The 27,915-nt window shown below is 41.5% G+C and overlaps 1 protein-coding gene across 1 annotated transcript in view; it reads right to left on the minus strand.

The window, feature by feature from the left end:
• The window catches only part of MYO3B (myosin IIIB), a 498,102-nt gene that overhangs the window by 213,757 nt on the left and 256,430 nt on the right, over positions 1–27,915 (minus strand). Inside the window, exon 23 of the mRNA XM_050751472.1 lies at positions 2,725–2,804. Coding sequence (XP_050607429.1) covers positions 2,725–2,804 — 80 coding nt within the window. The remainder of the gene's footprint in view (positions 1–2,724; positions 2,805–27,915) is intronic.

The raw sequence follows: 27,915 nt of genomic DNA on the forward strand, positions 1-27,915 counted from the left end.
ATAGTACAGGGAAGGAGGCAACACTGCACTGGTACTGTGGGTATAGAAGGCAAAGGATATGCCTTAATCCAACAGTCAAAAATCAAACAGAGGAAAGGAGAGGAATGTGGGTTGACAGAAAACATGACATGGGGTTCTTTAATGTTTCTGTGTCATAATCCCTTTTAAAACTGGTAGAAGTCAGTGACTCCAAAAAAAACCACATAGACAATCCATCTTCATTATCTGAGGATTTGCCTACTTGCTAAAATTTATTTGTAACCCAAAGTCAATACCTGCAATGCTTTCATAGTCATTCACAGAAATGCTCAGTCCCCTGATGCACACATTTCTAGCTGAGGTCAAAGAGGATGATGCTCTGCCTTCTTATTTCAGCTCTCATATTATAAACAGGTGTCCTTTTTGAGGTCTGTTTAAGTACCAAAAATTTTTTTTTTTTGCATTTTTGTGGTTTTCCAATGGTAGTTTTGCTGTTTAAAATGCTGCCCGCCCTCTTCCCCAACCCAGGGTGGGTGTGGTGGCTCACACCTGCAAACCCAGCACTCTGGGAGGCCAAGGCAGAAGGATCACTTTAGGCCAGGAGTTCAACACCAGCACGAACAATAGAGCAAAACCTCATCTCTACAAAAAAAAAAAAAAAAATTGTTTTTAATTAGCCTGGTATAGTGCCCACTTATAGTCCTAGCTATTCCGGAGGCTGAGGTGGAAGAATCCTCGAAGCCAGAAATTCAAGGTTACAGTGAGCTATAATCATGCCACTACACTCCAGCCTGGACAACAGAGTGAGATCTTGTCTAAAAAAAAAAAAATGGGCCAGGTGTGGTGGCGAGCACCTGTAATCCAGCACTTGGGGAGGCCCAGATGGGCAGATCACCTGAGGTTGGGAGTTCGAGACCAGCCTGACCAACATGGAGAAACCCCATCTCTACTAAAAATACAAAATTAGCTGGGCATGGTAGTGCATGCCTGTAATCCCAGCTACTCAGGAGGCTGAGGCAGGAGAATCGCTTGAACGCAGGAGGCAGAGGTTGCGATGAGCCAAGATCATGCCACTGTACTCCAGCCTGGGCAACAAGAGCGAAACTCTGTCTCAAAAAAAAAAAAAAAAAAGGTATCCCCACGAGTATGGTGCTGTCTAGTGTTTCTAAGCACAAGAAGGTTGTGATATGCCTCATGGAAAAAATACCTTTTTTTTTTTTTTTTTGAGACGGAGTCCCGCTCTGCCGCCCAGGCTGGAGTGCAGTGGCCGGATCTCAGCTCACTGCAAGCTCCGCCTCCCGGGTTTACGCCATTCTCCTGCCTCAGCCTCCCAAGTAGCTGGGACTACAGGCACCCACCACCTCGCCCGGCTAGTTTTTTGTATTTTTCAGTAGAGACGGGGTTTCCCCGCGTTAGCCAGGATGGTCTCCATCTCCTGACCTTGTGATCCGCCCGTCTCGGCCTCCCAAAGTGCTGGGATTACAGGCTTGAGCCACCACGCCCGGCCGAGAAAATACTTATTGTTCAGGCATGTGTTACAGTGCTGTTGATTGTGAGTTCAATGACACAAATGCTGCAATTGACATACTGTTTTATATTTTAAAATACTGACTATAATTATTTAGAGAAACATATATTAAACAAGGTGTCTTTTAACAGAAATGTGTAAAATGAGGTTACGCATTGATCACTTCACAAAAATATTGTGGCCTAAGTATTGAGCCTGTATTTCCTCCTAGAAGCAATGGTTCAGTATTTGCTGATTCAGAGTTTGCAGCAACTTTAGTGAGCACAACTTTCACCAATAATGAGAACCAACTGTATTAAATACAGATAGAATTTTACATGCATTATTAAGAGGCCCTCAGAACCACCTCAGGCCCACAGAAATTCATGTGTAAATCTCTTCTAGAGGCCCAGATAGTTCTAATGTCTTGCCATGAAGTAGCAAAGTTGAAATGTAGGGTATTACAATGAATTATAATAGCAATATTGGTGTAAAAATTATTGTTAACAAATGATTTGAGTTCCTACTCTGTGCAAATAAGTCTTTTATTCTCAAGCAAAGTAAGTATAAATATGTATATCTGTATCAATTTTGGAATACTATTCAACAGTATTAATGTGTGGCCAAATTGTTTGTTCTTTATTAAATAAATTTTCAGTGTAAACCAACAGCTAAGAAAATTCAGAAATGTGACCAGCTTTAACTCCAACACCTTCAAGATAATTGTGTTTCCGTGTTATCACTTACAGTGACTATTAACCAAGCAGTCCTTAAGACTCTTGTTAAACTTTAGCTGGAAGAATAGAACAGTTAACGACATATTTTACAGCTGGATATTTTTAACCCTTCTAATAACCCCTTTGCACAGATGAGTGTACAACTTATTTTTCAGAGGGCAAAGCAGAGCAATAGGAAACACTGCAGTTTCTTTCCTCCCTGATTCCACTTGGTCCACTAGCTTGCTGGTAGTTTCAGAGAAATGCTTTATCTTTTCTTAGACAGACTTTATTTTCAGGTAGCATTGTTCTTACGTGCTCTTTCTGATAATCAGGATTGTAAGGATTTCATGAAGTTTCCAATTTCCTAACCCCTGACTTCCTAAATGCCTTTGATCTCTCTACTAGACTACCCAGGCAGAGGGCTGCATGAAGGGAACTAATGCTGCCTACTCTAACATTACCCCTGGGTCAAGAGTACCTGCAAGTCCATACCATATTTGGTGCAAATCTGTTACTCACCTTGGCTTTCCCAGCACTGAAATGTGGAGGCAAAGATCTTGAGGCCACTGTTATCCTAGCTCTTGTCTGGGCCAAATTACCTAAGAAAGAGACCACAAGGAACATAAATTAAGGAAAAGTTAAGGAATAGGATCACGAGTAATTTTTCCCTTTGTGTCCTTGGATTTTTCTGAATTTTCAAAATAATCTGCTTTGAATTTTTAAAATTTGGAAAATTTTGAAACTTTGATGATATAAATTATAAATTATAATATTTAAAAGTTTAAAATAATTTGTAAGTGGCTGGGCATGGTGGCGCATGCCTGTAATCCCAGCACTTTGGGAGGCTGAGGTGGGCAGATCATGAGGTCAGGAGATAGAGACCATCCTGGTTAACACAGTGAAACCCCATCTCTACTGAAAATACAAAAAAAAATTAGCCGGGTGTGGTGGCAGCAGCCTGTAGTCCCAGCTACTTGGGAGGCTGAGTTAGGAGAATGGCGTGAACCCGGGAGGCGGAGCTTGCAGTGAGTGGAGATCGCACCACTGCACTCCAGCTTGGGTGACAGAGCAAGACCCCATCTCAAAAAAAAAAAAAAAATTGTAAGTAACTTGTAAATAAATTCAATTTATATTAGTTTTATAAGCAAAAAGAAAGAACATAAAAGTATTAAATTCACTGAACAAATTAGAAATAAAAGGAAATTACCTCAGCATAACAATGGCCATTTATGAAAATCCCACAGCGAAATGTCAGAGGCATTTGAACCAGAGCAACTCCATCTTGAATAGGGGCTGGGTAAAATAAGGCTGAGACCTACTGGGCTGCATTCCCAGGAGGTTAGGCATTCTTAGTCACAGGATGAGGTAGGAGGTTGGCACAAAATACAGATCATAAGGACCTTGCTGATAAAACAGGTTGCAGTTAAAAAAAGAAAAAGCTGGCCAAATCTCACTATACCAAGATGGCAATAAAAGTGACCTCTGGTCATCCTCGTTGTTCATTATATGCTAATTATAATGTATTAGCATGCTAAAAGACACTCCTATCATCTCCATGACAACAAATGCGTGGCAACATCAGGAAGTTACCTTACATGGTCTAAAAGGGAGAGGACCCCTCAGTTCCAGGAATTGCCCACCCTTTTCCCAGAAAACTCATGATAAATCTACCCCTTATTAAGCATATAATCAAGAAATAACCATAAAAATGGGCAACCAGCAGCCCACGGGGCTGCTCTGCCTATGGAGCAGCCATTATTTTATTCTTTTATTTCCTAATCAACTTACTTTCACTTTACTCTGTGAACTCTTCCCAAATTCTTTCTGGTGCAAGATCCGGGAACCCTCTCTTGGGATCTGGATTGGGACCCCTTTCTGGTAACACTAACATCATACCAAACAGTGAAAAATTGAAAGCTTTTTCCACACCACCAAAAACAAGACAAGGATTCACACACTCACCACTTCTATTCAATATATTATAGTACTAGAAGTCTTAGCTGGGGCGATTAGGTAAGAAAAAGAAATAAAAGGCATCCACATCAGAAAGGAAGAAGTAAAATTAATCTCTGTTCACAATCTTACATGTAGAAAACCCTAAAGATTCCACATTAAAAGAAGTGTTAGAGCTAATAAATGTTAGAACTAACTTTAGCAATAATACTTATACAAAACCAACGTCCAGGCCGGACGTGGTGGCTCACGCCTGTAATTCCAGCACTTTGGGAGGCCAAGGCAGGTGGATCACTGGGTCAGGAGTTCGAGACCAGCCTGGCCAACATGGTGAAACCTCGTCTCTACTAAAAATACAAAAATTAGCCAGGCTTGGTGGTACACGCCTGCAATCCCGGCTACTAGGGAGCCTGAGGCAGGAGAATCGCTTGAACCTGGGTGGCGGAGATTGCAGTGAGCCGAGATCATGCCACTGCACTCCAGGCTGGGACAGAGCGAGATTCCGTCTCAAAAAACAACAACAAAAAAAACCAAACCAAAGCAAAACAAAACAAAAAAGAACACCCAAAAATCAGTTTTTGTTTTCATTTTTGTTTTTGTTTTCAGACAAAGTCTCACTCTATTGCCCTGGCTGAAGTGCAGTGGTGTGATCTCAGCTCACTGCAACCTCCACCTTCCAGGTTCAAGTGATTCTCACGCCTCAGCCTCCCGAGTAGCTGGGATTACAGGCACCCACCATCAAGCCTGGCTAATTCGGTTGCATTTTTTTTTTTTTTTTTTTTTGAGGCGGAGTCTCGCTCTGTCGCCCAGGCTGGAGTGCCGTGGCGCCATCTCGGCTCACTGCAAGCTCCGCCTCCTGGGTTCCCGCCATTCTCCTGCCTCAGCCTCCCGAGTAGCTGGGACTACAGGCGCCGCCACCACACCCGGCTAATTTTTTTGTATTTTTAGTGAAGACGGGGTTTCATTGTGTTAGCCAGGATGGTCTCGATTTCCTGACCTCGTGATCCGCCCGTCTCGGCCTCCCAAAGTGCTGGGATTACAGGCTTGAGCCACTCGGTTGCATTTTTATACACTAAAAATGAACTATTCAAAAAAGAAATTAAGGAAATAATTCCATTTAAAATAGCATCAAAACACAATAGGAATAAATTTAATCAAGGAGGCAAAAGACTTTTACACCAAAAACTACAAAACATTGCTGGAAGAAATTAAAGAAGGCACAGATAAACTGACGCACATCACTGTTCATGGGTTGGAAGACTTAATATTGTTAAAATGTTCATACTACCCCAAGCATTCTACAGATTCAGTGTAATGCTTATTAAGTCCCAATGGCATCTGTTGCAGATAGCAAAAATATCCTGAAATCCATATAGAACCACAAAGGACCCAGAATAGCCAAAACAACAGTGAGAAAAAGAATAAAGCTGGAGGATTCACATTTCCTGAATTCAAAACATATTACCAAGCGACAGTAATCAAAACATATGGTATTGAAATAAAGACAAACCAATTAAACAAAATAGAGTGCCCAGAAATAAACACGCAGAGATGCGTGATCAAATGATTTTTGATAAAATCACCAAGACTATATAATGGAGTAAAATAATCTCTTCAACAAACGGTGTTAGGGAAAGTGAATATCCACATGCAAAAGAATAAAATTTAACTGTTACCTTACACCATACACAAAAATCAAATCAAAATGGATTGAAGATTAAAATGTAAGAATTGAATCTATAGCCGGGTGCAGTGGCTCACGCCTGTAATCCCAGCACTTTGGGAGGCTGAGGTGGGTGGATCACAAGGTCAGGAGATCAAGACTATCATGGTTAACACGGTGAAACCCCGTCTCTGCTAAAAATACAAAAAATTAGTTGGGCGTGGTAGCGGGCACCTGTGGTCCCAGCTACTCAGGAGGCTGAGGCAGGAGAATGGCGTGAACCCGGGAGGGGGAGCTTGCGATGAGCCGAGATCGCACCACTGCATTCCAGCCTCGGCGACAGAGCAAGACTCCGTCTCAAAAAATAAGAAAATAAATAAACAAACAAACTGAAACTATAAAACTCCTAGAAGAAAACGTAGGAGAAAAACTCCACAACATTAGTCTTGGCAACAAGTTTTTTTGGATATGAAACCAAAACATAGACTATAAAAGCAAATATAGACAATGAGACTACACAAAACTAAAACTTCTACTCAACCAAGGAAACAATCAATGGATTGTAGGGATAACCTATGGAATAGGAGAAATTATTTTCAAACCATATAGCTAATAAAGGATTAACATGCAAAATATATAAGGAACTCCTACAACTCAATAGTAAAAAAGCCAAATAAATAAATAAATAAATAAATACGGACTTGATTACACATATCTGCAAAGAAGGCATACAAATGGCTAACAGGTATATGAAGAGATACTCAGTATCACTAAACATTAGGGAAATGAAAATCAAAACTATAATGAGATGAAATATTACCTCATTCCAATTAATATGGTCATCATCAAAGAAACAGAAACAAGTGCTGAAGAGGATACAGAGAAATTCGAACCCTCTGCACTGTTGGCAGGAATATAAAATGGTGCAGCTGCTATGAAAAATGTAGCATAAAGGTCCCTCAAAAAATTAAAAATAGATCTGCCATATGACACAGCAATCCCTCTTCTGAGTATTTACCTAAAAGAATTGAAAACAAGATCTCCAAGAGATATTTGCACTCCTGTGTTCATTGCACCATTATTCACAAGGGCCAAGAAGTGTAAACAAACTAAATGCTTATCGACAGGTAAATGGACAAAGAGCATTTGGTATATACATACAATTGAATACCCAGCCTTAAAAAAAAAAAAAAAGGAAATCCTGCCATACACTACCACATGGATGAACCTGGAGGACATTCGGCTAAGTGAAATAAGCCAGTCACAGGAACACAATACTGCACAATTTCACTTACGTGAGGTATCTAAAGTAGTCAAACTCACAAAAGCAGAGAGTAGAATGGTAGTTGTCAGTGGCTGGGGGCACAAGGAAGTGGGCGCTGCTATTCAACGGGTATTGAGTTTTAGTCGCATAATATGAAAAAATTCTAGAGATCTGCTGTACAAAAATGTGCACATATTTGATACTATATTGTATACTTAAAAAGAGAGATTTCATGTTACATATTTTTTTTACTACAAGAAAAAGTCTCCAACTGGGACACTGCTAATCACTGGAAGAGATGAATATGGAAGAAAAAAGGTGCCAAAGGAAGTTTACCCGAGAAGGAAGTTAGACAATAGAGCACACCATTGTGAAGATTGAGGACGCAGACACTGATTAGTAGACCGGGCAGTAAGGATCCTTCACAGGAGGAAAAATATCTTTTTCTCTACTCATTCTAGGTTCATGGTTGAGGCCCTTTTAACAAAGGACAGATTACTAAGTGAAAAGGATAAAAATTTACTTAATGTAAGTTTTAGGTGACACTGGAGCCTTTATAAGGAAATAAAAGGAGAGTAGTAAAGAAATATGACAGGAAAAAGTATCCTCTAAGGGTAAGAAACTGATGAAATTTAATAAGGCCTATTCATTCAGATTCTTCTCTGTGTCCTTGTGTCTGCAGAGATAAGGATCCTTCTTTTCTGTGGGTATAGGAAGAGCAGCTCCTACACGACAGTCTCACAGCCTGCTTTAGTGGAAGGTCAGAAAAATCCCTCCTAGATTTTATGACCTGCTTCAAGGGACAAGGGGGTGGGGGTTAAGAGTGACATTCCTGCGCCTGCCAGTTTCTCACATTCCTTTAGCTTAAATTATTCAGTAGGTCAAGGGGCCATATTTTGGGATAGTGAGCCCTGAACCCCATCAATCCCTCCGCACATAAGGAGAAACCTGGCCATCCCGAGTGAGTAAGTGGGGTAGGGAGTGGGAGACAGCAGCCTCTGAGTCCTGGGGGCCCGTGAAGTTTTGCAGGGCTTTGCATTTGTCAGGAGCGTGACCTTGAACAAGTTGACTTCTCAAAGCCTCAGTTTCCTAGTCCATAACAAGAAAACAGCACCACCTGTTTTCCTCCCATAAGAGTTATTATGGGGACTCAGCAAGACAACTCACAAAAACACTGTCAACACAGGACTAGAGCAAGAAGGCAACTATTCATTTCACATTAGGTAGTATTTTATTATTATTTTCTGTGAACTGTTCACAAAGGTATCAAAGGAGAGAGCAAGAAAAGACCAGGAAAAATGGCTGGGAGTGGTGGCTCATGCCAGTAATCCCAGCACTTTGGGAGGCCGAGTCTGGCGAATCACCTGAGGTCGGGAGTTCAAGACTAGCCTGGCCAACATGGAGAAACCCGTCTCTACTATATATACAAAATTAGCAGGGTGTGATGGCACATGCCTGTAATCCCGGCTACTTGGGAGGCTGAGGCAGGAGAATCCCTTGAACTCAGGGGGCGGAGGTTGCAGTGAACCGAGATCGCCCCATTGCATTCCAGCCTGGGCAATAAGAGCGAAACTCTGTCTCGAAGAAAAGAAAACACCAGGAAATCTCACCAAATCTCTGTGTGATCACTGGCTAGTCAAAAAAAACTATGAAAGGTGAGAAAAAATGATAGGACAACTCTTGGCCACTCAGATTCCTCCCACTTTTTACCTTTGAAGATCCACCCTTCACCACTTCTCTAATTCCTCTTCCCCCAAACCAAGTGTGTGAAGAGATTTGTTTGCATTTTTACCCACAATGTCATTTGATTCTGTAGCAAAATAAAAAGTTGTTAATGAAAGGAAGTGCTGCAATTTGTGCATATGCAAGATGCTCAAGATTTCAAAGTTTCAGCAAGTCTAGCACAAAGATGTCCAAATGTTTTCTCTGGCGATATCTTCAGAGGCTAAACTGTGATTAATAGCCCAGAAAGAACCCTTTGAAGCAGGATTGGTGACATCAAAGTCGTAATCCAGGGGTGGCAGGAGCTTTATAATGAGTGGGAAGCATTTTAACACATTTCAAAGGATTTACAGCATGAATAAACAATAGACCTCAGCAGATGCGCCACACACACCTTTCAGAAACATAACCTATACAAAGTTTCCATTTTAATTTAAATGTAAATACAGTGTTCACACTTCTTTCAAATGTTAAGCATCCTCAGTGCTTCACCCCCTAGACAGCCTCTTCCCAGCTAAGCATCGCTCATTGCCCCAGAACACCCTCCTGTGCTTCTCAAAACTGCAACTACCAACATGTGTCCTGTGTTGGAAGGAGAAAATGGAAGTCAGAGGCATCTAATGGAATTTATATCCTATGCGGGAACTGTGTTAAGAGAGAATCTGAATTGGAGATTACAAAGATCTCACACAATTTCCCTGCTTCCAACTTAAACGAAAAGACACAAGTGGTCTGAAGACAGAGCTGGAACTTTTAAAAGATGGCAATTTTCCGCCTGCTTCAGAGGATTTTCCTTGCTTGGAAAGTACCCAGAACCCAGGGTTTCATCTGTAGTCATCTTTTACTAACTGCCCCGAAGGACAGGTTGTTGTTTTAAATAATCAAACATAGAATTCAGTCTCCCTCTGCTGCACCCTCTGGGTTTATAGGACTTGTTGCAGGATTTCATTGGTTCTTGTTGGTGGGCATTTGTTTGAGAAATTTTCCGATTTTAATTTTCTCTCCGAACACAAGAAATAGGCTAATAAACTAAGAAATGATTGCAAAGCAATGCTGAAATGTAAAAAGCTGTTTGTGTCAAATAGTTACAAATATAAGGAGCTGTAAATAAAAAATCAGATGCTTCAATTCATCTGTTTCAAGATTAAGTTTTATCTCAGTAGACCTGAGAACTGAAACCATGTACCCCACATTCAGCTTAGATACTGAGAACCGAAACCACATCTTACTGTCTACAATACAATGACTTTGTGTAATTCCTGTCTCCATTAGCATGACTTTCTTTTTTCAGGAGTCTCCAAGCCCAGGCAAACGGTTAGATTGCTCATTACAGAAACTTCCTGAAAGACTCGTCAGCTCTTCCATGGAAAGGACCAACCTGACAGTTCATTCCCTATGATTCCTATAATCTCGCCTTTCAAAGTCCTCCCCTTGCTGTTTCCACCAGCACTGGACTGCTGCACTGTGATCCTTACCCAATCCTAATCAAAGACCCTCACTTTGAAAGACCCTCCTAAAAATAAACGATTTCTCAACAAACTCTGACCTTGACTTCCCTTCTCCAACACATTGCCAAAGCTTTGAGATGTGGTGGGAAGCAATAAACTCCACTTTGTCCTGTCAGTGAGTTGTGCTAGTAATGTTTGGGAACAAGCTTGAGACAGACCTACGCTAGGGCAATACCTGCAGTAATTAACATGTTCCAGTTTCAGTTTATAACACTGTAGCTAACAACATGCAAGGAGTTAAATTCAGTACATAGTTGTATACAAACATACTATAAAAAATACTATAGTAGTTAAGTGCAGTGACTTTCACCTGTAATCCCAGCATCTGTGGAGGCCAAGTGGAAGGATTGCCTAAGCCCAGGAGTTTGAGACCAGCCTGGCCAACATAGTGAGACCCCATCTCTACAAAAAGTTTTAAAAATTATCTGGGCATGGTGACACACCTGTGGTCCCAGCTATTCAGGAGGCTGAAGTGGTAGGATCAGTTTGTTAGATGTAAGTTCTAAATTTCTTTTCAAAGAATTAATATGTCAGGATGTTCAGTTCTTTGCCTTCTAAACGTCCTTGTAAAGCAACCTTTGTTGATTACCTCCTCCATCCTGATTCATTCTGATCACCTGCTCCACCCTAACTCATTCCAATTACCTGCTACCTGCTCTGCCCTGACTCCCGCCAAAGCATTCACCCCGTCATTCTCTTTAAATCAGCCAATCGGAATTAGCTTAGCCTGGGTGGTCTAACCCTAGCCAATAGGGGAAGGACACAGCCACAGGGGCCACGTGCCTCAGGGATAAGAACCCCTTCCCCTCCCTTGTCCGAGTATGTGCTCACCATTGTTCCATCTGTAAGGGCGCACCCTTCTATACGAAGGACCTTGACTTGCTGAGAATTAAAAAAGAAAATTTTATATTCGAGTGCTGTTCCTTTTGCGGCACCAAAACTTTATATATAACAAGTTGAGCCCGAGAGGTTGAGGCTGCAGTGAGCCACGATCACACACCACTGTACTCTAGTCTGGGCAACAGAGCAAGACCCCATCTCAAAAAAACACAAATCTATAGTATTTTGTATGATACAAAAACTTGGTTCATCTTTACATAACCATCTCTCCTAAATTTATAACAAGGATTTATTCTGGATGTGATAAATTGAAGTAACTTAAGATAGCCACAAAATATGACACAGCTGTAGGAAGCCAAGAAAAGGAGATCATGTGTGATGTTAAATTTCGTTCTGCAGTTTTTACTCTCTCCCTTAGCATTTATCTACAGCTTTCAGGTTAATATCAATAAATGGGCAGAGCAGGATGGGAGAGTTCCCAGCCCACTTGGACATGAGCTAATGTCTTATGAAAAGAACATGGATAATTTATATACAGTCACGTGCTGTGCTGCTTAATGACAGGGATATATTCTAAGAAAAGAGTCATAGAGAATTTTGTCATTATGTGAACAGCATAGAGTGCACTTACTATAGCCTCTGCACACTGTGAAAGTTACAGACACAGGATGAAATCACTTTTGTCAGACCCAGACAAGATAGGGCTGGGAAGGCCTGAAAAAGAGGAGACTCATGCTTACATGTCTGAGATAAGAACTGTTTCCAAGGACTATCTAAAAACCCCACAAAAAACCCTTTTGCATCCTTCATGCATCTCCTGCTTTGATAAGGTTTATCACTAGGCATTCTATAGGACTGAAGTAATTCAGTGAAGATGTTCTCAGAAAAACACTTGCCCAGTAACAGTATCTCCACCAATGAACTGACAACTCTGGCTTTGAACCTCTGGAACCAATGAACTCTATTTCTAAGCAGCTTATGTAAATCTCTTTTTGCTAATAAAAGCTCCCCTTACCCTTCCCTCACTGAATGCACTGGTGCCTTGCCATTTTATACTATTCCAGATTATAACCCTTATTTTTATTCCTAAGTAAACCCAGCATATTTATAGATAATTTTCTCTGTGTTTTTGTTTTTTGTTTTGGTTGACATACCTGGGCTATATAGTATAGCCTATTTCTCCTAGGCTAAAAACCCATATAGCATGTTGCTATATGGAGTACTATAGGCAGTTATAACACAATGGAAAGTATCTGTATATCTAAACGTAGAAAAGGTACAGTAAAAATATGGTATAAAATGTAAAAAAAACAGTACACCTATATAGGGCACATAACATGAACGAGACTTGCAGGACTGGAAGTTGCTCTAGGTGAGTCAGTGAGTGAATGATGTGTGAATGTGAAGGCCTAGGACATTACTGTACACTAATGTAGACTTTATAAATACTGCACACTTAGGCTATACCAAATTTATACAAAATATTTCTCTTTCTTCAATAATAAATTAACCACTTACCATAACTTTACTTCACAAGCTTTAAAATTTTTAAAAACTTTGACTCTTTTGAAATAACACTTAGCTTAAAACACACACTGTAAGATGTACAAAAATATTTTCTTTATATCTTAATTCTATAAACCTTTTTAAATTTTTAAGTTTTTTTTATTTTTTTATTTTTTAATTAAAAACAAAGACACTAACACACATACTAGCCGAGGCCTACACAGGGTCAGGATCATTAATATCACTGTCTTCTACCTCCACACATCTTATCCCACTGTAAGGTCTATGGGGCAGTAACACACAGGGAGTTGCCATCTCCTAGAATCACAATGGTTTCTTCTAGAATACCTCCTAAAGAACCTGCCTGAGGCAGTTTTAAAGTTAACTTAAAAAAAATAAGTAGGAGTACATGCTAAAGTAATAACTTAAAAGCCTACTATAGCATATACATAAACCAGTAACATAGTTGCTTATTATCATTATTCAGTGCTATGTACCGCACATAACTGTATCTGCTATATTTTATACAACTGGCAAAGCAGTAGGCTGGTTGTATCAGCATCACCACAAACACCTGAGTAATGCATTGGGAAGGCTAGGACATCACGAGGCGATAGGAATTTTTCAGCTCCATTGTAATCTTATGGGACCACAGTTGTATATGTAGTCTGTCATTGACTGAAATGCCATTATGTGATGCATGACTGTATATAGAAGGGATTGTAGTTTTGTGGAGGGAAGGAATCAAGAGTAAATAAGAGAGGAGACCGTCCTCCCATCTGTTTTATTGAAGAAAGGTATGCACAGATAACAAATTCACTCTTTTCTGAATATACAATTTTATCGTGCATGTGGGAAATTCAAAGCCCCAAAGAAACCCCTTCCCTATTCCTGTATTGACTTTTAATTGGCAATTGTCTGACATTTTAAGGAATTTCTGCATAATTAACACCTTTACACTATTTGCTTGAAGAAAGCCAAACCAATGTTTTCACTGACTTTTTTTTTTAGAATGTAAACTACAGCTTTAAAGATTTGTGACCCAGAGATCTCACATTGTAGAGCTAGGGAAAAAATAGTAACTCCTTCCTCTCTCCTTAAGCTTTAAAACTCGTAAACAGGATGTCAGTCCAGCAAACACCTATACTGAATCCCAGACTGTTTCAAGGAGCTAACAAGGCTTCTAACACAGTCAATAGTGGAGTTACTCTGTTTTCTGCACTTTACTGCCACATTAGCAGAAGGTCTCTTTTAACGACAGGAATTTCCTCTTAGAGCCAGATAAAGAAAGCTCTTCCCATATTTTCTTGGTGGAGTTCGCTTGAAAATAACATGGCTGCCACATGGCCTGATGTGTGTTCAAAAAACTACAGGAGCCTGTACTGCTGACATCTACCCAATATCTACCCAAGACGACTTGACCCATTTAAAGATAAAATAAAATAAAAGCCACATACACATGTCTGTCAGCACCCATGACGTGAAGTGTGAGAACGGCTTATTCCAGTCTCAGAACAATCAGGGATAGTCGTGGGCAAAATCACAATTTAGGCAAAGGATGTATTCAAATTCCCCACATTCCTTTTTACCTCTCTATTTCCACTTCTGAAGGTGCAACATGGCTTTAATGCTGTCTCCTCCCTATCCCAATACCCAATTCCCCCTACTTCATTGTCCCACCCTTGAACTTTTCAATGCAGCACACACCTCCTCCATATTCCCATCAAATCTCCTTTTGTCTTTGTTCCAAATCTTCAGGTTACTATTCGTCTGACACTTAATCCAGGCGTAATTTGTTAATGGACAAATGAATGCATTAATTCACTCAGGTGAGATGTTTATACGGTATAAAAAGCTATCTAGGCCAGGCGCAGTGGCTCACCTTTGTAATCCCAGCACTTTGGGAGGCTGAAGCGGGCGGATCATGAGGTCAGGAGTTCAAGACCAGCCTGGCCAACACAGTGAAATCCCATCTCTACTAAAAATAAAAAAATAACCTGGGCAGGTATTACAAGTGCGCCTGTAATACCAGTTACTCAGGAGGCTGAAATCGCTTGAACCCAGGAGACGGAGATTGCAGTAAGCTGAGATCGTGCCATTGCACTCCAGCCTGGGTGACAGAGCTAGACTTCGTCTCAAAAAAAAAAAAAAAAAAGCTATCTAGAAAGAAAAATTTTTATGGAATGAATCTATTGATGGGAATGTTGAAAACCTGTAGATGATCTAGTGTCCAGGTAAGGGGGACATTTTTGAAATAGGGGGCCTTTCGTTTAACGATGCTCAAGTTATTCACACTTTGAAATAATACAGTAAAGCCCTTCTATGGGTCTTATAAAGATGAACAGAATGCAGTTAGTATATATGAGGGATTCTTTCTAGTACCCCTGAGTATACCAAAATGTACACAGTCAGCCCTGAAGAACCCACATATATGAAAAGTTGGCCCTCCATTTATGCGGTTTTGCATCCAACCAATACTGTTATTTTTTATCTGCATTTGGTTGAAAAAAAAAACCGTGTATAAGTAGACCTGCACAGTTCAAATCAACATTGTTCAAGAGCCAACTATGCAGTTCTTTAAGGAGAAGACAGCCCAGAGAAGCTCTTGGGGGGAAGGGGAAAGGCTGACATATAAACAGTTCATTGCAATTTAAACTGGTGAGTGTTAGAATAAATCTCTGAATAAAGTGAAACGAGGGGACAGGATACTAAGTTTTCATGAGAGAATAAGGAAAACAAACACTGCAGAGTACGCAATGAATGAACTAGATTTTGAAAGCTTAACATGAGTTTGACAGGAAATGGAGGGTATTGTATCTGGAAGACACATGCAAGACAGATACAGAATGCAAACCTGAGGGTTCCAGAGAGTTCCAGAGAGCTTGAAAGGCAAATTTCCAGGAGGCTTATTTTAAAATTACACATTTAATAATAGCATTAAAATATTTATTATTTTACCCTTGCAAACATAAAAACAAGTTATCACCACTCCCTTCCAGTAAAAATACTACCTATGGGGACAGTTTTGGGGGAAGAAAATATGGGTAAGAAGGCTTTGCTAAGGTATCATAAGTCCCTGGTGGGACTGTGAACAGAAGTCTGTTCTGCTCTTTAGGTGGCCTTCAGGTAGAATGCCCATTCATCTGTGTGGCCAAAGGTGGATGGTTTGGATACGAGCTACTAGGAGACTCATTCCAGTTAGTATAGTACTGATATGGCCAAAGTCTTAAGTAAAATCTCATATGGGTCAGGCAGTTTCTTATAGAGAAGTTACATTCCACAGTCTTAGAATCCTAAATAAAATGCTCAGGCAGGAGCGAATAAACTAATTACTTCAAATTTAAAAATTCCTCCCTAGAAGATTTACACAATATATCTTATCGATTGATGGCAGGTCAGTCATATAATTTCCCACAACACCTATGCTTCCTTGTGTTTTTAAGCCTGAGAAAGTTACACAGGGCTTCAGCAAACAAGGCGCTGTTAACTTCCCACGGTGCAGGAGTATGATTCAGTGCTTGGAACTATAACTGCTTTTTTTGAGTTTCCCTCTTTAGCATGGAAGCAATGAACAGGACACTGGAAAGTGAGAAACGAGGATTCCTATCCCAAACCTGCCACTGACTGAAGGAGATCACGTCTACTCTTTATGACCCACTTGCATTATCTGTCAAATGAGGAGGTTGAGAAGATCAGTGGTTCTGCATGTGTGTGTCATGGCATTCCGTCATGGTGCCCATAATGGACACGCTTTGTGGCTACGTAGCTCCACCTAGATCAGTGCCAGGCATGTGGTGTAGACAGGGGTGGACTGTTCTCTGAAAGGGAACTACAACAAACAGTGTGTCATATCAACCTGGCGCCAAAATAAAAGATTGTGTGACATCTGTGGCCAGGACATGTGTGAGCTTTACCTAAGTTATAAATCAGAGAGCTAATCAAGGAAGTAAACAGTATTGTTCAAAAATCAACAACATGCTGAACAACAAGCAAACAAGTAAGTGCAATAACTAGATGCAAGTTGGAGTAAAAAAAAATTAAGCAGTGTTCGGCTTTGATCCAGCTCTGAAATTTTATCTATAGGTGTGAAATATATCCTAAAAGACCCCTGAAGTGGGGGAAATAAGAACAAAATAAAGATGATAAAATTAAAATCTGCAAAATGTATTATTTCTTAGCAGTTCAGTAGGCAACAGAAGAAGTGGGTGTTGATGATAGCCTGGCTTAGATAAATGGAGGAAGCTTAGATAGTGGTTTTACAGAGGTCTGGATGTTTAATTTGCCAGTGTTCTCTTCACAGCTAACACAGGCAATCAGCAACGGCTCTTTGCTATGATCTCTTCAGTTATTCCTCCTTCTTTACTTTGCTATTGTGGCTCAAGTGAGCTTATTCAGTTCTCTGATGTTTTAGTATCATTCTTGTTTCTTAGCCCATGAGAGAGGAGACAGAGGTACGGTTTTTTGCTCCCTTTCTTCAATGTTTTTTTTTGTTTTTTGTTTTTTGTTTTTTTTTTGAGACTGAGTCTGGCTCTGTCACCCAGGCTGGAGTGCAGTGGCCGGATCTCAGCTCACTGCAAGCTCCGCCTCCCGGGTTTATGCCATTCTCCTGCCTCAGCCTCTGGAGTAGCTGGGACCACAGGCGCCCGCCACCTCGCCTGGCTAGTTTTTTGTATTTTTTAGTAGAGACGGGGTTTCACCGTGTTAGCCAGGATGGTCTCGATCTCCTGACCTTGTGATCCGCCCGTCTCAGCCTCCCAAAGTGCTGGGATTACAGGCTTGAGCCACCGTGCCCGGCTTCTTCAATGTTTTTAAGATTAATGAATTTGAGGTGTTCATTTATCAACATCTTTATAGCATCTATTCTTCTAGTAAAAGATGGTGCTTCTGTTTGCATACTGGCAAATACCAGCCATTTTGAAAAACTGGGTGCTAATGTGAAGGCAATAATCACTTAAATGAGCTTTGTTTTTCTATTGGGTCTCTGAAAGTACTCAAGGTTAGCTTTTGATATATAGGTATCCAAGTCTAACTTTCACATTTACCAGTTATTTTTGCTATATTTTAAAGAATGACTATTCCATGTCACTAGCTCTTTTATAAAAGGACCTAGTATAAACATCCATGTGTATGTGTATATCCTTGGGAAAAACTGTAGTGACTCGAGAATCCAGAAAATAAGGAGAGGCATACCGAAACAGGTTGTATTCTACAGGAAACCAAACTTGCAATGTGCCCAATTGGCCAGCATCACTCATATCTAAGCTACATTGTCATAATGTTTCTGAACACCCATGCACACACATTTCTCACAGATATATGTATAACCCATTCATAAAATGCCAGTACCCAGAAACACTTCTTCCATTGAACCTTATATGTTTCATGGTGTTGAAGAATGAAGTTAATATAACTTATATTCTTAAGCACAGGCATTGTTTTTTGGAGACCTTGGCTTTATAGAACTGTAATAGTGTATTATCCAAAACAACTGATTTCAAAAAAACTTTCTAAATTAAAGTATTATCTGACAGACTTGTGATGCAATTACTGATTTTTTTTTTTTGAAAGACAAAAACCTAATGAGAATAAAGGCCAACAAAGATTATTTATCTGATGAAGGAAATCTACAAGCATCACAACTCTACACTAATTCTAGAGGTTGTAGCTAGTCAGTACAATTGTGTCTGAGTCCTTTAAAATCGATGCAAACATGCTATCTTATGTTAGTATTAATCTTTAGAAATGATTTGGCTTCTTATAAAGGTTACAACCTCTTTGAAGCCAGGTACTAAGTATCTATTTCTACTCCCATTCATTAATTCAAAAAATATTTCTTCAACAACTGCTATAAGACTTGCAAAGTGCCCTTTTCCTAAGCCTTCACATAGACAATAAAGAAAAGAAAAAGTTACAATGAACTAGAAGAACATTTTAGAGTGTTTCTATCCTTGCTGCCTAGAGACAGATTATATCTACTATCTCTTGGCAAACATCAGTATCACAGGTTCTTCTTTCAATCACCCAAGAACACTTACGGCTCATTATCCTGAGGAGGTGAGCAATTGACTGTGAACCATTTTGCAGGGCTAGTGTAGCACCATGGATAAATGATAAAACTGAATGAAGGCCGGGCGCAATGGCTCATGCCTCTAATCCCAGCACTTTGGGAAGCCAAGGCAGGCTGATCACCTGAGGTCGGGAGTTTGAGGCCAGCCTGACCAACGCGGAGAAACCCTGTCTCTACTAAAAATATAAAAAAATTAGGAGGGTGTGCTGGTGCATGCCTGTAATCCCAGCTACTCGGGAGGCTAAGGCAGGAGAATCACTTGAACCTGGGAAGTGGAGGTTGCAATGAGCCAAGATCACACCATTGCACTCCGGCCTGGGCAACAAGAGCAAAACTCCATCTCAACAAAACAAAACATACAAACAAAAACAAACTTGAATGGAATAGATTTATGGTTTAAATATTTCTAGAGAAAGTCTCATCAAAGGCAAAGATGTTAATTAATGATGCAATGCTGAAAGCTATCCATGAATCTAACACTGTCTATGACTCCCCATTCTAAGCTGCATGAGGGCAAATACTAAGTCTATTGTACTTACCACCTCATACTTAGTGCTTAGTACAATATACCTAGCATACAGTAAGCATTCAATAATTATTTGTGAGTGAATGAGTGGATGAATGGTGTGGCACTGAATATTTTTAAAAATTTTTAAATTTAACATGACATCCAAAGCCCTCTAAAAGGAGACACTAGCTTACCCCACTTCCCTCCACATACCATGAACTCTTTACTGGTCTCTGGCCAGATCCTTTCATATTTCAGACTCTTTGCTCAAGCTATTTGATGCCTGGATTGCAGAGGTGCAGTCAGTGGTTAAGAATGTCCGTACTGGGGCCGGGCGCGGTGGCTCACTCCTGTAATCCCAGCACTTTGGGAGGCCAAGGTGGGTGGATCACGAGGTCAGGAATTCGAGACCAGCCTGACCAACATGGTGAAACTCTGTCTCTACTAAAATACAAAAACGAGCTGGGCGTGGAGGTGCGCACCTGCAATCCCAGATACTCGGGAGGCTGAGGCAGGAAAGTTGCTTGAACCCAGGAGGCGGAGGTTGCAGTGAGCTGAGATTGTGCCACTGTACTCCAGCCTGGGCGATAGGGCGAGACTCCATCTCAAAAAAAAAAAAAAAAAAAAAAGAATGCCTGTATCGGCTGGGCGCAGTGGCTCACGCCTGTAATGCCAAAACTTTGGGAGGCTAAGGTGGGTGGATCACAAGGTTAGGAGTTTGAGACCAGCCTGGCCAACATGGTGAAACCCTGTCTCTACTAAAAATACAAAAATTAGCCGGGTGTGGTGGTGCTTACCTGTAATCCCAGCTACTCAGGAGGCTGAGGCAGGAGAATCACTTGACCCAGGAGGCAGAGGTTGCAGTTAGCTGAGATCATGCCATTGCACTCCAGCCTGGGCAACAAGAGTGAGACTCCAACTCCAAAAAAGAGAATGCCTGTATCAAAATATCTTACGTACGCTATAAATATATATACCCACTAAGTACCTACAAAACTTAAACATAAGAATTAAAAACAATTAAAAGAAAAAAGGATGTATGTTCTGGGGTCAAGCCACCGGGGATTTGTCTCAGCTCTGTCACATACTTGTTAGGACAGCTTGGGTGACTTTACTTGCCTTCTTAGTACCTGGGTTTCATCCACCACAGAGGGCTGGATGATTGTTTACTAAGCGTGAGGAATAAAGTGTTCCTGTTAAATTTATAGTTAACAGAGTTTAGGCCGGGCGTGGTGGCTCACGGATGTAATTCCAGCACTTTGGGAGACCAAGGCGGGCAGATCACGAGGTCAGGAGTTCGAGACCAGCCTCGCCAACATAGTGAAACCCCGTCTCTACTAAAAGCACAAAAATTAGCCTGGTGTGGAGGCGCGTGTCTGTAGTCCCAGCTACTCAGGAGGCTGAGGCAGGAGAATCGCTTGAACCCGGGAGGCAGAGGCTGTGGTGAGCCGAGATTGAGCCACTGCACGCCAGCTTGGGCAACAAGAGTGAGACTCCATCTCAAAAAAAATTTAAAAATTTATAGTTAACAGAGTTTTCAATGGTGAGTGGAGATGCAGATGTTGATGGTGCAGAGAATTTTATTGGAGCCACATGGAACCTTTAGAGGTGCTAGTTAGCCAAGGAATTTTAGTTCCAGCTAAATCAGTTGGCTCAGCTAAGTAATGATCTCTTCAGCATATGTACATATGTATTTTATTTTTATTAATAATTGACACAATAATTATACAAATTTATGGAATTCAGCATATATTTTGAAATTTATAAAACTGCTATTAATTAGGAGCTTTGGTTAATCAGAGTTTTACAGACCATCCAATTTTCTACTGCCTAAAGCCTCCTTAAATGTTGAATTGGATGACTAGGAAAAAAGTAAATAAATTGAATAATATAAGGTTTGGAGGTTTATTTTATTCTTTCTTTTATATCTTCTTTTTAAGAGATGAGGTCTTACTCTGTCACCCAGGCTAGAGTGCAGTGGCACAATCATGGCTCACTGCCATCTCGAACTCCTAGGCTCAAGCAATCCTCCCACCTCAGCCTCCTGAGTAGCTGTGATTACAGGCACAAGCCCCAGCATCCCCTGTTTATCTTAAGGTAAACACAGAAATCTCAAACTCTTAACAAAAGACAGAGGAAGAAAAAAAGAGGATAAACAAATGTTATCTACTGCTTTATTGTTTAAAAAAAAAAAAGGCCGGGCGTGGTGGCTCAGCCTGTAATCCCAGCACTTTGGGAGGCCGAGAGGGGCGGATCACAAGGTCAGGAGATCGAGACCATCCTGGCGAACACGGTGAAACCCCGTCTCTACTAAAAAGTACAAAAAAACTAGCTGAGTGAGGTGGCCGGCGCCTGTAGTCCCAGCTACTCGGGAGGCTGAGGCAGGAGAATGGCGTAAACCCGGGAGGCGGAGCTTGCAGTGAGCCGAGATCCGGCCACTGCACTCCAGCCTGGGCGACAGAGCGGGACTCCGTCTCAAAAAAAAAAAAAAAAAAAAAAAAAAAAAAAAATCAGAGATTAAGAAAATAAATGGGGAAATCTACTTACTTTTGTCTCATATTTATCACTCTGCTCCAGATCAAAAAATATTTAATAATACTTAAACACTAACTTTTTTGAGGGTGTACAATGTGGTAGATACTGTGCTAAGTGTTTTTAAATGAATTACTTAATACAACAACCCTGTGAGCCATGTCTCCAGTCCACAAAGAAAGAAAACTGAGGCCGAGTGTTCAAGCCTCTTGCCCAAGGTCATAGCACTAAGTAATAACCCTCAGAGAACCTATCAAGATGCTCCCATTACACAACGTAGTCATTTCAGGGATTTTGATCTTATTCAAGGAAGACCACTGAGTAGCTGACAGGATTGCTGCCTGGCCAGACTGATTGGGCCCAACTGACTTTAGAGGATGTCTGGATTTTTGGCTATTCACACACCAAACTAGGTCAACTGAACAGTGATTCCCATTGATTACCAGGCAATCACTATTGTTATGGAGAAGCCAAACCTAATCATCTGGAAAACAGTTGATTTGATTTTTGTATAATTTGAAGTCCCTTGCGAAATGCAAAGAATGGAACCACTCTACTAAATTCAAAACTTAATAAAATCTTAGCAGTCTTCCCTTGCAACCTCCAGCTCTCGAGTTCAGTTAAGCAACATTTAATTTAGTTTACTGATGACTCACATGTGCAAGCCAGTAAAGTTCACAATTGTTATTCCACACAGCTGTGGTTTACAGCTTCTCTCTGCACACAACACATTGGCACCAACGCAAAATGATTAACTTTATATGCTTCTAACATATGGACCAGACTGTTAGAAGGCGGTCTTGTGTTCTAAAAAGAAAAATACAGTTTCTATTAACATGACCTAAATTCCTGGGGAAAAATGTGAAGTTTTAATCCATCTTGAAGTAGAGAGATAATTATAATGGTTTTGTTTCTAATTTATTTGATTTAAAGTGCCAGGAGGTATCCGTTACTAAGGCAGGGAAATGACCTGAAAGCCCCGTTATAAAAAGATTTTAGAGTGGGATGACTTAATAAACTATAAATGGCTTTGACACCTTTTCTCCAATATGAGCTATTGAAATATGAAATAAATATGGAAAAAGTAAAGAATCTTTCATCTCAAATGGGAACATTTTTCTATTCTCTGAATGAGAAGGATGCTGGCAGAGAGAAGCAGAATTCCTTTTTCTTGTATTCTGACCATTTGAAAAATCAAAGCTGCTATGTTTGCTATACTTAGCAGGATAATTAAAGAAATAAAACAAAATGGCTCTAAATTGAACTTCCACTTAAATATACATTCACTATCCTATTCAGGACCTATGAAAGAACTATTAAAATGTGTTGGGGGAAGATGGTGAATCTGATTCACAACAGACACTAATTTTCCCAAGATTAGAGTCATTATCATAACTCATTATTTAAAGTTTATTTTAGTTTTTCTCTTTTTTTGAGACGGAGTCTTGCTCTTTTGCCCTGGCTGGAGTGCAATCTCGGCTCACTGCAACCTCTGCCTCCCGGGTTCAAGCAATTCTCCTGCCTCAGCCTCCTGAGTAGCTGGGACCACAGGCGCGCACCAACGTGCCCAGCTAATTTCTGTATTCTTGATAGAGACAGGGTTTCACCATGTTGGTCAGGCTGGTCTCGAACTCTTGACCTTGTGATTCACCCACTTCGGCCTCCCAAAGTGCTGGGATTAATAGGCGTGAGCCACCGTGCCTGGCCTAGTTTTTCTTTTTCAAAGACACAGTAGCAACAGGGCCTTAGAGCCAGGAAGGCAAGAGGAACTTTTGGAAATGGATTTAAGATCCACACTGGCAGGATGTCCTGGAAAAAGAAGACTTAGGGAGATCATCTGATCAACATTGCCTTAGCAGGTCCCACATGATTCTTGACCCTCAAGGTGCTTCTCCCAAAAAGGATCTCACTGATTTTGGATGTCTGGTACACGGGAGCCATCTCTTGGTATTTCCACAATAAAGATACCTATTGGATATTCGTAATCAATATTTCCCACACTTTTTGGTCATGGAAATCTTACTCAGCTCACACCTCTTCACACCACACAAATCTGGTGTTTCAAGAAAAACACTCTGGAAAACATTGCTCAGTACTGATAATATGGAACACCTCTCTCTCTCCAAAAAAAACCCAAGGAAACTGCTAAAAAGCTTTTGCTATGGGCCTGGTGTGGTGGCTCACGCCTGTGATCCCAGCACTTTGGGAGGCCAAGGCAGGCAGATCACGAGGTCAAGAGACCAAGACCATCCTGGCCAACATGGTGAAACCCTGTCTCTACTAAAAATACAAAAATTAGCTGAGTGTAGTGGCACACGCCTGTAGTCCCAGCTACCCAGGAGGCTGAGGCAGGAGAACCGCTTGAACCCAGGAGGCAGGGGCTGCAGTGAGCTGAGAGCACACCACTGCACTCTGGCCTGGAGACACAGCAAGATTCTGTCTCAACAACAACAACAAAAGCTTTTGCTGAAACTCTGAAAATCTGGGAACAATAATGTCTCTTACACACTGGGAGATAATCTGAAGTCAAGTCTGCACACAAGAAAACAAATATTTTATGAAGAAGCCAATCTGCAGAATTATTTTGTCCTTTCCCACCTCACTTTATTTTCTTTGGGAGGATCAACAAGAAGGGCTCCTTGGCATTTCTGCATTTCTCTTCGAGAGCAGGAATGAGGCATTTCTGTGGCCGATGCAGTGATTCTCTGCAGTCATGCTGCTCAATATGGTGGCTACTGCGCATATGAAGTGTGGCTGGACTAGGCTGGGCGCAGTGGCTCATGCCTGTAATCCCAGCACTGTGGGAGGCCAAGGCAGGTGGATCACCTGAGGTCTAGAGTTCAAGACCAGACTGGCCAAATGGTGAAACCCCATCTCTACTAAAAATACAAAAAATTAGCCGGGCGTGGTGGCGGGCACCTGTAATCTCAGCTACTTGGGAGGCTGAAGCAGGAGAATCACTAGAACCCAGGGAGCAGAGGTTGCAGTGAGCCGAGATCATGCCATGGCACTCCAGCCTGGGCAACAAGAGTGAAACCCTGTCTCAAAAAAAAAAAAAAAGAAAAAAGAAAAAAATAAAGAAATATGGCTGGTCTAAATTGAAATGTGCCATAGATATAAAATACACATCTGATTTTGAAGACTTAGTACCAAAAAATGTAAACTATTTCCATAACTTTTATATTGGTTACATGTTGAATAATACTTTTGATATGTGAGTTGAAGATCTATTATTGAAATTAATTTCAATGACTTGTTATTTATTACTTTTAAAATGTGGCTAATTAAAACAATGTGACTGCCGGGCATGGTGGCTCACACCTGTAATCCCAGCACTTTGGGAGGCCGAGGCGGGTGGATCATCTGAGGTCAGTTCGAGACCAGCCTGGCCAACACGGTGAAACCCCGCCTCTACCAATAATACAAAAATTAGCTGGGCATGGTGGCGCATGGCTGTAATCCTGGCTACTTGGGAGGCTGAGGCAGGAGAATCGCTTGAACCTGGGAAGGAGAACCTTGGCTGCAGTGAGCCAAGATTGAGCCACTGTACTCCAGCCTGGGCAACAGACAGAGACTCCATCTCAAAAAAAAGAAAAAAAAAAAAGTGGCTAATAGAACATTTTACATTTCATTGTAGAGCATTGTCCCATAAGGTATTCTAAAGAGAGCCAAGTAAAAACTTCCAAACCGGAGTAAGTCAGGCAGGTGCAGTGGCTCACGCCTGTGATCTCAGCTCCTTGGGGGGCTAAGGCAGGGGATCACTTGAGCCCAGGAGTTCCAGGGTGCAGTGAGCTGTGATCATACCACTGTACCCCAGCCTTGGCAACAGAGTGAGACCCCATCTCCTTAAATAACAACAACAACAACAACAAAGTAACTCAAGACTGAACATCTGATCTAGAGATATTAGGGGTTGGTCTGTTCAATTCTAAGGTTCCATCTAATCTAGAGGCTTTTTTTTTTTTTTTTTTTTTTTTTTTTGACGGAGTCTCACTCTGTCACCCAGGCTGGAGTGCAGTGGGGTGATCTCTGCTCACTGCAAGCTCCGCCTCCCAGGTTCATGCCATTCTCCTGCCTCAGCCTCCCAAGTAGCTGGGACTGCAGGCGCCCGTCACCAAGCCTGGCTAATTTTTTGTATTTTCAGTAGAGACAGGTTTCACCGTGTTAGCCAGGATGGTCTCGATCTCCTGACCTCTTGATCTACCCACCTAAGCCTCCCAAAATGCTGGGATTACAGGCGTAAGCCACCACGCCCAGCCTTGGAGGCTCTTCTTAATGCACATCCCTCACTTTGCAGATGTGGAAGCTGCTCAGAACTTTAAATCAAATCTTCCAGATGCAAAGTACCAGTTCAGGTAGCTCTTAGCTTGTGCCCTGACTTACAGTCCAGAGTTCTTCATTCCACCATAGCTGATAGAGTAGGAGAAACTGCATGGAGAATTTTAAAAACGAAAGAAACACTTAAGCCACGTACACTTAAACAAAAAACAAAACAGCACTTGCAGAGTCCAAATTAAAACCTAAAAGCATTCAGGGATGGGGGAAAAAGGCAACAATAATTTCAAGGGATGCTCTTTTCACTCCACAGCCACATCACACACATATTTTACCCTCAATAAACTTTACAAAGAAAATCAGATGCTTCTAAACAAGGGATGAAAACTATTAACGGGGAAGAGCCAGGAAGGTGTGAAGTTCCTCTTGGGGCTGTCCAGATGAGGCCAGGACAAGAGCACAGCCCTCACAACATCTCACAGACGCAGCTTCTGGTCCTCCCGGCACGCTGTGGCAGTAAGGTGGGACTCACCCTCACACATCCACCCAGAGTCAGGGCGCTGGAGAGGGCTGGGTGGAACCCCCAGACAGCCACATTTCAGAGGGAAGTGATGCGAGGGGAGTACGTGGTTCTCATGCTTCAAGATCTGTACTTTAGCCACAAGTGTACTGTTTGCTTCTGGGAAAGCCCCCACCCCGCCCAGTCCAGGAAGGGGGCCAGGAATTGGTTTCAGATGCCAGAAGTCATTGCAATTACATCTGCACTCCTCTGGTGCATGAGTCCTAATAAGGGCTTCATACTCATCTCTCTCCATTCAGAATATGAAGTTCTGAATGGAGCTCCTTCTGAATTGCACAACTTGTTAAAATAGATCTGATTCTGGTGGGCTTCCAGCCAGCACCATAAATCACAGGATGACCCACATTTGTGATGTGCTTTCAAAGCGTTCCCAGCACTGCCAGGAAACTGTCCACAAATCGCACTCTCTATCTGGACAGAAAGACTCCCTGAGCAACCCCTGTCACACTCCTTTCTAGACAAAGGAAAGAGACGCCAACCAAATGGACAAAAATCCCTGTCCTAATGGAACTTACATTCTAGTGGTACCAGGAATTTTACCCAACCCAGGCTAGAAACTTCCTGGAAGAGGTGATGCTAGGACCGAGTTTTGAACACAAACAGGTTGGGGAGGCAGAGGAAGGGCAAGGTTGGAAGCTGTGGTGATGAGGGAGGGGTCGGGGTGGGGAGCAGAAGTAATTATAAAAAGCAGAATTAGCAAGGAGCTGTGAAGTCATGTGACCAGTACTGACTACATGTTTGGTATATAAATGAAACAGGGGACCAAGTTTCTGTTCTCATGGCACTTACGTTCTTGTCAATCAGACAAGATGGTCACATGAGACAGGACTGTGCAGCTGGCTAGACCAATGTGCTGAATTGCACAGCTCCAGCTGCAAACTGATGGAGATGAGGAGCCCATGTAATTAACATTTGCTAGTTCCATTATTCACAAGGGACTCTCTGTGTCATTGCCCTTTCCCTGAGACAAGAATCTGTCACCCACTCCAGGTTGGTGCTGGAAGAAATCCCCAGCTAGTGACAGAACCTGCCAGCCTCCCAGGATCAGGTCTGCAAAAGCTCTGTGGTTCTCTGCTTGTGCCTCACGCATGAAATCAGCACACTGAGACATGTCAGTTCTCTGGGGGTAATCCAGAAACATTTTCACTTTTCCCTCTAACTTCCCTCACCCATGTGGACTCAGCTTTCTGTGAAGATGGCAGCTCCTTAACTGCATCACAGTCCCATTTCACAGATTTTTCAGCTATTAAATAGTATGGTTTTGACAATTCATTGTTTGTTTGTTTAAGATG

Source organism: Macaca thibetana, chromosome 12 (assembly GCF_024542745.1).
Source record: "Macaca thibetana thibetana isolate TM-01 chromosome 12, ASM2454274v1, whole genome shotgun sequence".
Classification (NCBI taxonomy): Eukaryota; Metazoa; Chordata; class Mammalia; order Primates; family Cercopithecidae; genus Macaca; species Macaca thibetana.